The sequence below is a fragment of the Onychostoma macrolepis genome, chromosome 13 (genome assembly GCF_012432095.1).
Source record: "Onychostoma macrolepis isolate SWU-2019 chromosome 13, ASM1243209v1, whole genome shotgun sequence".
Classification (NCBI taxonomy): Eukaryota; Metazoa; Chordata; class Actinopteri; order Cypriniformes; family Cyprinidae; genus Onychostoma; species Onychostoma macrolepis.
Window position 1 is genome coordinate 18,652,938 of NC_081167.1, and position 12,942 is coordinate 18,665,879.

Here is a 12,942-nt window from a genome sequence, read left to right on the forward strand (position 1 = left end):
TAAATGCGAAGTTGACTGGAAGGAAGAATTTGGGTAGGAAAAGGTGCACAAGCAACAGGGATGACCGCAAGCTTGAGAATACAGTCAAGCAAAGCCGATTCAAACACTTGTGAGAGCTTCACAAGGAGTGAACTGAAGCTGGAGTCAGTGCATCAAGAGTCACCACGCTCAGACGTCTTCAGGAAAAGGGCTACCAAGCCACTTCTGAACCAGAGACAACGTCAGAAGCATCTTACCTGGGCTGTGGCGAAAAAGAACTGGACTGTGGTCCAAAGTCCTCTTTTCAGATGAAAGTAAATTTTACATTTCATTTGGAAATCAAGGTCCCAGAGTCTGAAGGAAGAGTGGAGAGGCACAGAATCCATGTTGCTTGAAGTCCAGTGTGAAGTTTCCACAGTCAGTGATGATTTGGGCTGCCATGTCATCTGCTGGTGTTGGTCCACTGTGTTTTCTGAAGTCCACAGTCAACGCAGCCATCTACCAGGAAATTTTAGAGCACTTCATGCTTCCTTCTGTTGACAAGCTTTATGGAGATGCTGATTTCATTTTCCAGCAGGACTTTGCACCTGCCCACACTGCCAAAGGTACCAAAAGCTGGTTCAATGACCATGGTGTTACTGTGCTTGATTGGCCAGCAAACTCGCCTGACCTGAACCCCATAGAGAATCTGTGGGGTATTGTCAAGAGGAAGATGAGAGACACCAGACCCAACAATGCAGATGAGCTGAAGGCCACTATCAGAGCAACCTGGGCTCTCATAACACCTGAGCAGTGCCACAGACTGATCGACTCCATGCCATGCCGCATTGCTGCAGTAATTCAGGCAAAAGGAGCCCCAGCTAGGTATTGAGTGCTGTACATGCTCATACTTTTCATTTTCATACTTTTCAGTTGGCCAAGATTTCTAAAAATCCTTTCTTTGTATTGGTCTTAAGTAATATTCTAATATTTTGAGATACTGATCTTTGACTTTCATGAGCTGTAAGCTCTAATCATCAAAATTAAAAGAAATAAACATTTGAAATATATCAGTCTGTGTGTAATGAATGAATATAATATACAAGTTTCACTTTTTGAATGGAATTAGTGAAATAAATCAACTTTTTGATGATATTCTAATTATATGACCAGCACCTGTATTATCATAGATAGATAGTGTGAATCTAAAAACCATCATCTCCTTTCCATATGTTCAGTCTGTATCTCTCTCACTGATTCTGTCTCTTTCACACTGACTTTCACGCACGCTTTGTCACCCAAAAGATCCTGCATTCACACACGTACACACACACACACACACACACACACACACACATACACGCACGTAAAGAACTCTAGTACACATTCTCACTCAGCTTCTCTCCTTGTTTCGACAAAATGTCTTTCTTTTTTTTCCCTCTCTGTGTGTGACAGGGAATGACAGGCTATGTTTTTGACTGGTGATTTTCTGTAGCAATCGATGCCATATGGAGGTAGTGTGGAAAAAGAGAAACACAATTGCTTATCGACAGAGAAGTCAAAGTCTGAAAAAGACAAGCTGACAGCTGTCGGAGGAGAGAGCGACACAAAGGGAGGAAAGGAGAAAAGGGAAGAGAGAGAGAGAAAATAGAGATGCAGTTAGTCATTGGCACAATACACTTTCATGTCTTGAAAGGGAGAGCGATATTTGTGAAAGTGCTGAAACGATTGAATCTCTCTGTTAACAAAGTATTCTTATTTTTATGCTTTTTATGACGTGGAGAGTTTATAATGGTGACAATTTTGTGAACATCATCCTCTAAGATATTGCTTGAAATGTCAAGAGCATGCTTTGTGTAGTCTGTGACTATGAGTAATAGATAAAACACTTTTATTTAACTTTTTGTTATTTTGTCTTTTATCTGTTTTTATTTTTATTTTTTATATATTTTTTTATTTTAATCTGTACTTTAAGTAAATATATTGGCAGTATTGGTTAGATATGTGAGTGTGTGTGTCTTAATTTTTTTTTTTTTTTTTTTTTCGCTGTGAGCTTGCAGAAAGGACGTAGCTGTCACAAAATGACACAAAGTTGGACTGACACTTTCAGCTATAGGACCTTCTAGTGGCCTTCCAGCCACTGACCTATCTGATGTGTGTGTGGGTAAATTAAATTTTATCGTGTGTAACACACACAGTAACACTACACAGGGCTTTGCCTATTTTAGCATGTCATTGTCAAGTAAAATCTGAAGATTAAATAATATTGAGACATTTTCATTTGACAAGTGAATCAGCTCTAAAGGTGTAATAATTTGGAAATGTTTGTGATAATGCATTAGTGTATTCTGCTCTTTGGTCAAGCTTAGTTTGTTTGCTCTATTTCTCTCTCTCTCTTTCTTCCTCTGTTCTGCCCTTTCTATTTCGACCTGACCTGTATAGTGTTCCTCCTCCTTTGTATGTGAAAACACCCTCCCAAATCCAATTTTCAACTTGCTCTTCCCTAACCTCTTTCACCTCTGCAGTCTGCGGACAAGTCCAGACCCTGTACCTCTCACACACGCTTGTTCCATCAAACACAGAGGCACACAAAGACGGTTGACCCGCATGTCAGCCTTCAGAGCACTTATGATATGTCCTCCCCACCCAGTCTCTCACGCTCTCTTCATTTCTGTCCTTCACTCTTTCTCTTTGCATCTGCATTTCACCATTTATTGAATTCTGACCAGGTGCGAGTTTTAGGGGCACTTAACCCACAACCTGAACATGAGCTGATGTGCGTGAGAAAAATATTTCTGGCTTAAGCCAGAGTTTGAATCATTTTTTTTGAAATTGGTGGTATATTCAATCTTATTTAGTGATTTCACTGACATGGAATTAATCAGATAAGAGCAATTAGTAAATATTTAATTTTGTACATACGTACAGTAAAAACTGTGAAATATTACAATTTAAAAAAACATTTCTATTTTAAAATATTTTAAATTAAATTTATTCCTGCGATGGCAAAGCTACTGATTTGGAGTCCAACCTGCTTCAGGATATGAATGAGAACTAAATTATGTTCCTGCACTGCAGCAAGATAAGCTGTGCCGTCAGAAATATTTTAGTCACATCATTACAATGCCAGTTGATGACAGTTGTACGTGCGTGATAATTAAACTCAAGCAGTGCCTTCAACCATGAGAGCCTTTGCAGTTTAATGGGTGAACTCTCCCCTGTCACGGCCAAAAGGAGGCGTCATCTCCATCGGAGTCGTATTTTTGTTTGTAATTGCCTTTGTTGTCATTTGTGATTACGCCTGTCAATGAGAGAGCTGCTCTGGGATTAATTTTTAGGCTTGACATTGACTATTATTTCGATATTGCAGACAAGGGAAGAATAGAAATTGAAAACAAATGTAGTGCATTGAACTGGGGGAAAAACCCAAGGATGTTTACTTATCTGAACACATGCTTTCAAGTTTTAGCACATTATCACCCTAGTATAATTAAGGTTAGTCAGAAAAAAGCATTTCACAGTTGACAACCCTCCAAAAATTGTCAGCTCTGAGAATTGTGTGCTACAAATCACAGAAAGTGCAAACCAACAACTCTCCTGTTTTGCCCTGCGGCGCCGGTGTCTACAGACCTCATTTTCACTCTGTAGTCAATAGCCTGTGCAGCTTTTAATGCTTGAAAGGTTAACAGCATTGTCGTGTTGGAGGTGACAGGGCCTGGGTGCGGAGCCGTGAAACACGCAGGCCCCTGGATGAGCCTTGTGCTGGGAGGGATCTGTCACTGGGAAAATGTCAGGGGATAATGTGTGATCACTGGGCGTTTCAATGGAAGGTCAAGCTCCCCCACCTTCATCTTGGCTCTGTGTGGACTCCCCAGGGATGCTTTACTGAGCAAATGCTGTATTACTATGGTACACTTGAAATGTCAGGGACCGAGTCTTTCTCAACACACACCGACTGTCTTGCCACTACCCCTCAGGCCAAACTCATTTGCTGTGACAGATACATGCTTGTGAATAAACTGTACACATGTTCTTACCTCTCTCTCTCTCTCTCTCTCTGTTTTTGTAGATGGCAGCGATTACAGCGAAGTTCTCCCGGATTCATTTCCGTCTGCTCCGGCTGAACCATTGCCGGAATTCCAGAGCGAGCCAGAGGACGCCTTCATAGTGAAAAACAGACCTGTCAAACTTTCCTGCAAGGCTGCTCCGGCCACGCAGATATACTTCAAATGCAATGGGGAATGGGTGAACCAGAACGACCATGTGACCAAGGAGAGTCTGGACCCTATCACAGGTAAAGGATGTGGACACCTGAGCACAAGACCCACATGTGCTTGCTGAACATTGACTTGTAAAACCATAGATATTAATAGGCAGTTCATCTCAAACATGTTTATTGGAGTATAGGTAAAGGCTTGGCTTGGTAAAGTTTCTATATACTGTAGAATAGGCCACTTCAGAGATTCCTGATAGTTGACAGTTGAGTCGATCCCATTCATTTTCTCCACTGGGGAATTGTTTTGAACGAAAGTACTGTATAAACCTTTAAAGACAGACCTGCTGTGTGCTACGTAATCAATGGTATATGTTTTTTTTAACTTATTTTTTAAATCGTGTTCAGCAGAAACCAAAAACATGAAAGTACAAAGGAATCACAAAGAATCACAATGAAATCAATCAAATCGCGCTAAGAGAACACTTAAGCGCCCACCCACTGAAATAATCAAAGCCATTTATTTAGTGTACTTTATAATATTCTTGTGTAGGAGTAAACACAGCTATGTCCAAAAGATCTTTGAGGGAACTGAATCATAAAAGTAGTAAAACTCTTTGTCTGCTCCAATGAATTTAATTATAAATATGTTGACTGACAATTGCACGTCAGTAAAATAAGAATAGTCAAGCTTATTTTTATTCAAAACTTTTATTCTTTTATAAAATATTTAGTTATATTTGCTAAATACATCAACGTAAATTTATTATTTTCAATAAAGCACAGTCTAGGTTTTGCAATTTTACTACTACTTCTGTCAGAATGTGTAAGTGATGAATACATTTAAAACTTGATTGATATATTCCTGTTTTTTTTTCCTGTCTTAGGTCTAGTAGTGAGAGAAGTAGATATCTCTGTCTCCCGGACGCAGGTAGAGGAGTTGTTTGGACTGGAGGATTATTGGTGCCAGTGTGTTGCCTGGAGCTCGGCAGGCACCACAAAGAGCCGGCGGGCTTACGTCCGCATCGCCTGTGAGTTTGTGCTCAGCAGCTTATGTGATCTGTCGGTGTGACATGCCTTCTTAGGCAGGCACTCTGCATTTAAAAGACAGAACCTGAAGAGAAACCTAGTGTTCTGACAACAGAACACACTATTTTTGCTTGTGCTATTTTAATCCATAACACATGCATTTTTTTTTTTTTTTTTTTTGCTTAGAATTTTAAAAAATGGAAATACTTAGATTTTCTGGGTTATTTTGGTTTAAAAAAAAATATTTCTGTGTTTATCAGACCTAAGGAAGAACTTTGAACAGGAGCCACTTGGCAGGGAAGTGCGTCTGGAGCAGGAAGTCTTGTTGCAGTGTCGTCCACCAGAGGGCATCCCGCCTGCTGAGGTGCCATATCGCCTTCCTATCCTTTCTGTTATTGTTTCAACCTCCAACTGGGTTTTTCCTCAGTTTGTTTCATGCATAATAACAAACAAACAATCTTTGATTCCTTGAGGTTTCAATGAAACCTGTGAGCGGTGGTACTTTAATATCGCAGGCTTTGATAAAACTATCAACCACACAGGATATTTTACACTGTTCATTTTCATTCATTTTGTATTCAGAACATGCCTGGTGCTTTTCAATTTTCTGTTCAAATGGTTTTAAGCACAGTTCTGGTCCTGATGCACATCATTCTTCTTCAAACTGAATGGATTGATTTCTCATAATGCCACAGGTGGACTGGCTGAAGAACGAAGAGCTCATTGACCCGGCGCTGGATTCTAACTTTCTAATTACCATCGACCATGACCTAATCATCAAGCAGGCTCGACTTTCTGACACGGCTAACTACACCTGCGTGGCTCGCAATGTGGTCGCTAAGCGACGTAGCAGCACTGCCACACTCATCGTCTACGGTAACCACTTGACCAATCATAATCCCTGCAGGGATCTGAATCGTTGAATGAAACTGTCAAGAGAAATCTCGCTAGACAAAAGAAAACTAGAATCACCCCCAGTGTTTATGAATATTTATTACACGGCTTTCTGAAATACTCATTTGACCAGTGAAAGTTTCATGTTTTTTGTATTACTTTGCACTCTTTTTATTCTTGTGTAATTAAATAGCTCAAATATATTCACTACCATGAAAAGTTTAGGGTCAGTTAATTTTTTTTTATTGAAAGAAATCACTTTTATTCAGTAAAGATGCATTAAATGTATCAAGACGTTTATGTTATAAAAAAGATTCCTTTTTCAAATAAAAGCTGTTTGATCCAGGAAAAATATATTGTGGTTTTCACAAAAATATTAAGCACCAACGCTGTGGGGATACATTGATAATAATAAGAATGTATAACTTATTTCTGAAGTGTCATGTGACACTGAAGACATGATTAATGTAGCTTCTGAAAATTCATCATAGGAATAAATTACATTTTAAAATAGGCCTATATTAAAATAAAAACAAAAACATTTAATTTTAATACTGTTATGTAATATTTCTGTTTTTACTGTATTTCTGATCAAAAAATATATCCTTGGTGAGCATAAAACATTAAAAACAAACAAAAAAAATCTTACCAACCCCAAACTTTAGGAAGGTAGGTTACATAGTATTTCAGCAAAAAATTGATATTTATTAATTTATTCGGTAAGCATCTGTGTAATAAGTGGGACAAAATTCATTTTATTTACTCATTTTTGCAAAAAAATAAATAAATAACACTTCAGGATGTTTCATCTGCTTTAAATCAGGGTCCTGGTTGTCCTGTCAGGATTATGACATGCTGACTGTACATTATCTCTCACGTCTGATATAATATACAGTTCTTTTGTACATTGTATTCTGTTTTATATCTTAAAGTAGTTTATTTTGCATTGCTGCTTTTTTTTTCTTTAATAGTCCAGTGAGTGTATCTAACAGGCTCCATTATCCTCAGGTCAAACTGCACATCAGTGTGTATGTGTCTCATGTATATGTGTATCTGGCTCTCCTTAGTGAGTGGGGGCTGGTCATCCTGGACAGAGTGGTCAGAGTGCAATGCTCAATGTGGGCGGGGTTGGCAGCGACGGACACGCAGTTGCACCAATCCAGCACCGCTCAATGGAGGAGCCTTCTGTGACGGCCCCCCATTCCAGAGAGTCACCTGCACCACCCTCTGTCCAGGTGAAGACTGACACCTGTCACAACCTTACATGACACATTATATAACAAATTCACATGATCCACTAACAGATTCATGATCCACTGCATAATTGCTCATTATGTATTTTTCTAGTGGACGGAGGCTGGACTGAGTGGGCCAAGTGGTCAGCTTGTGGGACAGAGTGCACACACTGGAGAAGCCGTGAATGTCAGGCGCCCCCACCGCGTAACGGAGGACGTCACTGCAGCGGCAGCATGATGGAGAGCAAGAACTGCACCGAGGGACTGTGCGCCCGCTGTAAGTCACATGACCGGCATCATCAGTGGCACAACGTCAGCGTTAAAGGGGTGGTTGATTGCAATTTAACTTTTCTAACGTTAGTTAGTGTGTAATGTTGCTGTTTGAGCATAAACAATATCTGCAAAGTTGCAGCGCTGAAAGTTCAATGCAAACAGAGATATCGTCTTTTAAAATTCTGGAAGTTTAATGCCTACAAAAACGGCTGGTAAGGGACTACAACGAACTACTTCCCGGGTCTGATACGTCACGGACCCAGATAAACCCCGCCCTCGGGAACATGTAAGGAAGGGGGCGAGGCCATGCTGTGCTGCTTTAGAGAAGAGGAAGAGAAAACTAGCAATGAGAAGCGTTATAAATGGACGCGTGTTCGGTTGCCGTACTGTATTAAAGCTTTAATCAGAATAAAACCGTATATTAAAAGCTAACATAAGCAGTAGCATAATAACAGCGTATCTAAAAGTATGAGACAACAAACAAACAAACATACCATTAAGAGCCGTGCTTGCACAGGTTCTGCGCGATCATCTTCACTAATATCCTCTACGTCTCAATCGGGCTCAAATTGATAAGCAATATAGACGACGCCATTGTTTACAATACAATCGGAGCACATGCTGCTGAGCTGAGGGGCGGGACATTTAGACGCATGCTCGGTTTAGTGAATCACAACACACTGAGCCAGCTAACCAATCAGAGCCCATCATGTATTTCTGAGGGAGGGGCTTCATAAAAACAATAATCGGAAATAATCGAGGCGTTTGTCAGAGAAGGAACAGAGCAGTGTGGAATAAAGGTAAATTATATGAAAAATAATGCGTTTTTAAAAAAATGAAGCATGAACACATGTTAGACTGCACCCCATAAACACAATCAAGCTTAGAAAAAAACAAGTAAACCACCCCTTTAATGAAACATGACTCTGCCAGTCAAATAATAAGCGACTGATTTGAACCTGGTCCTTACCAGGATTATTGTAGTCAACTAAAACTAAAACCAAAAAAAGTTTGACTCTTGAAAAAAAAAAAAAAAACTTTAATTGAAATAAAAACAAACAAACAACTACAAATTATTTTGTATTTTAATGAACTTATTCTCAATTTCATTTAGGTTAACCTGATACAAACATACACACACACACACACACACACACACATATATATATATATAAGCACACAACAAAATTACCAAAACTTTAAATAAATTTCAAATAATGTTACTAAATATTTCTGTTTCAAATAAATGCTGTTTTTGATCTTTTGATCTTTCTATTCTTTCTATTCATCAGAGAATCCTGAAAAAACATCATGGCTGATGAAAATTCAGTTTGCCATCACAGAAATAATTTATATTTTAAAATACATTAAAATGGAGAACAGATATATAAACCTGGTACTCACCAAATATATTATAGTTAGCTAAAATTAAAATTAATACCATTGAACATGTTACTTGAAACAAAATACATGTAACTGAAAAATATATCTAAAAACTATTTCAGCTAGTTGTCAGGGCAGTGTTACTAATTTTCATTTAGTTTAAAAAAAAAAAAAAGGTCCTCGCACCCTCAGAAAATGAGTTAGCACATGGCTGTGAGCACAGATGGACAAGAAGGTAAACGGTGAAGTATGGGCAGCCAGACAAAATGTACTTCAATACTAGCAAGTGAAGAAACACATCAGCCATGTGATGGTGAGCCAGATTCATCTTGACACTGGGTGCTCATCCCAGAGCTGGTTTTGGAAGAGCACAGCTGACAGCATTGAATTATCTCAGGGGAACATCAATAGCATGCTCACACACACTCACATATGCACATACTATTCAGCCAGAACACAGTGCAGACTGGAAGTTTTAGTGCAGACTGTCTGGGCTTAAAGTTGGAGCACAACCCATTTCAAGCATCAATAATGCAGCATTGACACACACACACACACACACATATATATATATATATATATATATATATATATGCAGTATATATCCTCCTCACAAATTATTCCTCTAGTGCCTACCGTCCCTTGAGAGCTCTAAGATACTTACCTTTGCTCTGCCTGCTATAAACCTATGATTTCTGAGTTTATGCTTTGATGTTTCATTTGCTGAGTCTTGTATTTACATTTATCGATTATTTGTTCCACTTTCATTTGCAGTCATCTCTGATCTACGCTCATAACTTTGCTCATCCATCCTCATGTTCATTATTTCTTGTTTTGTCTTTGTTTTTGCCTTTTTTCTAACAGATAAAAAGGTTTCTATTGAACAAGCAACCCATCGTAAGTTTTCCTTTTAATAACAGTGTTTTTTATTTGACATCCACTTTTCACCCTCTCTCTCTGTGTGTCTGGCTACTTATGTGATTGTGTCTGGGAAACCCAAGGAAAAGTGACTGGAAATGTGAATCTATAGATGCTATATAAGTATGATCATGAAGTACTTGTGTGTGTGTGTGTGTGTGTGTGTGTGTGTACTGTTTCACTCTGTCACTTCTGTCCTGTTCATCTCTGGATATGCAGCACACTGTCCTGCATTTTAAAGCAGACCCTCATGAAATGAAGTGAAAACTTCATATGAACTGAGAATATGAAATAGAAGATAGCACCTCACAGTCCATTTTTAAATTATATTCAGTCACAAGACTTTTACAGCTTTTTTTTAATGATTATTTATTTATAATTATGATTTCAAATTTCTTATTAATCGGTTAATTAAATCCATTTAAATTTAAAATGAATTAAAACACTTATTTTACTCAAAATTTATGAAACATTTTTGAAGCCCAGAAAATGTTATGTTATGTTATGTTATGTTATGTTATGTTATGTTATGTTATGTTATGTTATGTTATGTTATGTTATGTTATGTTATGTTATGTTATGTTATGTTATGTTATGTTATGTTATGTTATGTTATGTTATGTTATGTTATGTGTAGGATGTCACCCTATTTTGAACTGACGTGGGACTATTTCTTTTCAATCTATTTTTGGATGAACTATTCCTTTACTGTTAGACATTTTTATAAATTCCTGACTTTTATCTCACATTCCATGTAATTACTAAAATGTACAAACATATTTGTGATTTTACACTGATTCATTCTAAATAGCATATGCAATTTATAAATGCGTGCACACACACACACACACACACACACAGGAAAATGTGCATAAGCATTCCTGGAAGATGATGTATAATACATATGCAATCTTGGTTCAGAAATGGAGTGCTTTTCGAAGACATTGAAGTTAATGGCTGTGCATCTTTCTGGCCCAGAGCGATCAATAGTGTAGCTTACAGTTCAAGTGATGCTAATATTCTGAGATCAATGTGACATTCAGCACTTGAGAGACCAAAAAGTAACGCACCTAATTCAGCTTGGTTCCTTTTGCTATAATAAGTTAAGACGGCTGTCAGATTCACTTCTGTTCTGCCACGTGAGCCCTTTTGCCCACTCACACTCCTCACACGCATCTGCTCTCTTCCTCATTTTTTTGTCCTCTATGTCTCTTGGGTGCAGTACCTATGTGATCACCCCTATCTCTCCTCGTCTCCTAAAGCCTTTTTATAGCATACTATGGTATGTAAATATAGTACTTAATTCAGTGATGACTGAATAAAAAAGAGCCAGGGATCAAGAGTCGCAAAGAGAGTACCACAGTGCACTGTTAGATCCACAGCACCCCCAACTGTTCATAGTTTTGCACTTTTAGACCCTTATTATCATCCTCAGACCACCCACGATCTGTTTACTAACCACAAAAATAGCAACCACAGTTTGCAATCACTAGATACAATCTGATTGGCCAGTGTTATAAAACTCAAACAAAGCATGAGAAACTTTTTACAGCTTTAATTTTTTATTTTTTATTTATTGATTGATTGATTACTTTAGATACTTTTATTTATTTAAATAAACAGTTAATTTTTAAATGATGCTTTGCAGCAATATGATTATTGATTATTATTATTGTGAAATTATTATTATTATTATTATTATTGAAATAATTTTTATTATTTATGAAATATCATATCAATAGCAATTGCTTTCTACAGTCACCATTTACAATCTGATTGGCCAGTGCCACGAAACATCCTACAAATGAAGCAGCCGAAGGAATGCATATAAACCTCCATAAATGACACATAAAAACAGAATATCCTGTGAATGGTCACTTTATGTGTCATTCAAACTGCCATTTTGCAGTGGGCGACTCTTGGCCAGAACAAGCTGCAATCCTTACTTGGCTTTTTGTTGATAGTTAAATGTGTTGGTACTTGGTACTTAGTACTTGGTACTTGGCACTCTTTCCAACCTATTTTCCTTTGATCACACTTTTGTGCTGCATAGTGTATTCATTTACATCTGTGATATGTTTGCATATATGAATAAGTCTGTACTGTATGTGTCTCAGCTCTGGGCCCTGGCGCTGGTGTAGCGGTGTACGCAGGGCTGGTGGGGGCTTTGCTGTTATGTGTGATCCTCGTGCTGTGTGTGGGCATCCTGGTCTATCGTCGGAGCTGCCGCCATCTTCACGGGGAAATCACTGATTCGTCCTCGGCCCTTACTGCTGCCTTCCACCCCGGCAACTACAAACCTCCACGACAGGGTGAGACATCCGTGTTTCCTCACCTTTTTTTTTCTTTTTAATTTTTCATTCTCACTGCTACACACCTACACTCCTAATATAAACTCAATGTATGTTAAGTTTTAATCCTTTCTCCTGCTGTCACCTGCTCTCTCAAAACTATTTAATCTTCTATAACTTGTTTATATGGCTCCCTTTTTAAATCCTCTCCCCTTTAATACTCTCATTTCTTAGGCAAATCCTCTCGTAACTTTGCAGCTAGCCGGAAACATCTCTTTCTCTCTTTTTTCGCTTCTCTACTTTGTTAGATAATCCACACCTACTGCATCCGACAGCCCCTCCTGACCTCACAGCCAGTGCCGGAACCTTCCGCGGACCGCTTTTCTCACTGCAGCAGGCCACCCTGGACTCTCAGCATAAGATTCCCATGACCACGTCTCCCCTGTTGGATCCACTTCCTAGCCTGAAGATAAAGGTGTACAACTCCTCTACCATGTCCTCACTCGAGCTGCCAACTGGCCTGGGCTCCACTGATGGTGAGATCATGAGCCTGAAGACCGTAGGCTCTGGACCTAAAGACCACCACGGGCATACGCTGCCCAGGGAGCCAAGTCACAGTGCCAGCGCCACACTAGGCTCCCTTGGTGGCCGTCTCACCATCCCTAATACAGGTAATAGGCTTTAAAGGAGCCAGATTTCACACTTTTCTAGTGGTATTTTGATAATGTCCACTTATGTTAGTCAAGTC

The 12,942-nt window shown here is 38.8% G+C and overlaps 1 protein-coding gene across 1 annotated transcript in view; it reads left to right on the plus strand.

The window, feature by feature from the left end:
- The window catches only part of unc5b (unc-5 netrin receptor B), a 58,930-nt gene that overhangs the window by 38,572 nt on the left and 7,416 nt on the right, over positions 1-12,942 (plus strand). Inside the window, exons 2-10 of the mRNA XM_058796318.1 lie at positions 4,028-4,252; positions 5,059-5,202; positions 5,461-5,564; positions 5,896-6,076; positions 7,162-7,329; positions 7,442-7,606; positions 9,850-9,882; positions 12,021-12,215; positions 12,503-12,865. Coding sequence (XP_058652301.1) covers positions 4,028-4,252; positions 5,059-5,202; positions 5,461-5,564; positions 5,896-6,076; positions 7,162-7,329; positions 7,442-7,606; positions 9,850-9,882; positions 12,021-12,215; positions 12,503-12,865 — 1,578 coding nt within the window. The remainder of the gene's footprint in view (positions 1-4,027; positions 4,253-5,058; positions 5,203-5,460; positions 5,565-5,895; positions 6,077-7,161; positions 7,330-7,441; positions 7,607-9,849; positions 9,883-12,020; positions 12,216-12,502; positions 12,866-12,942) is intronic.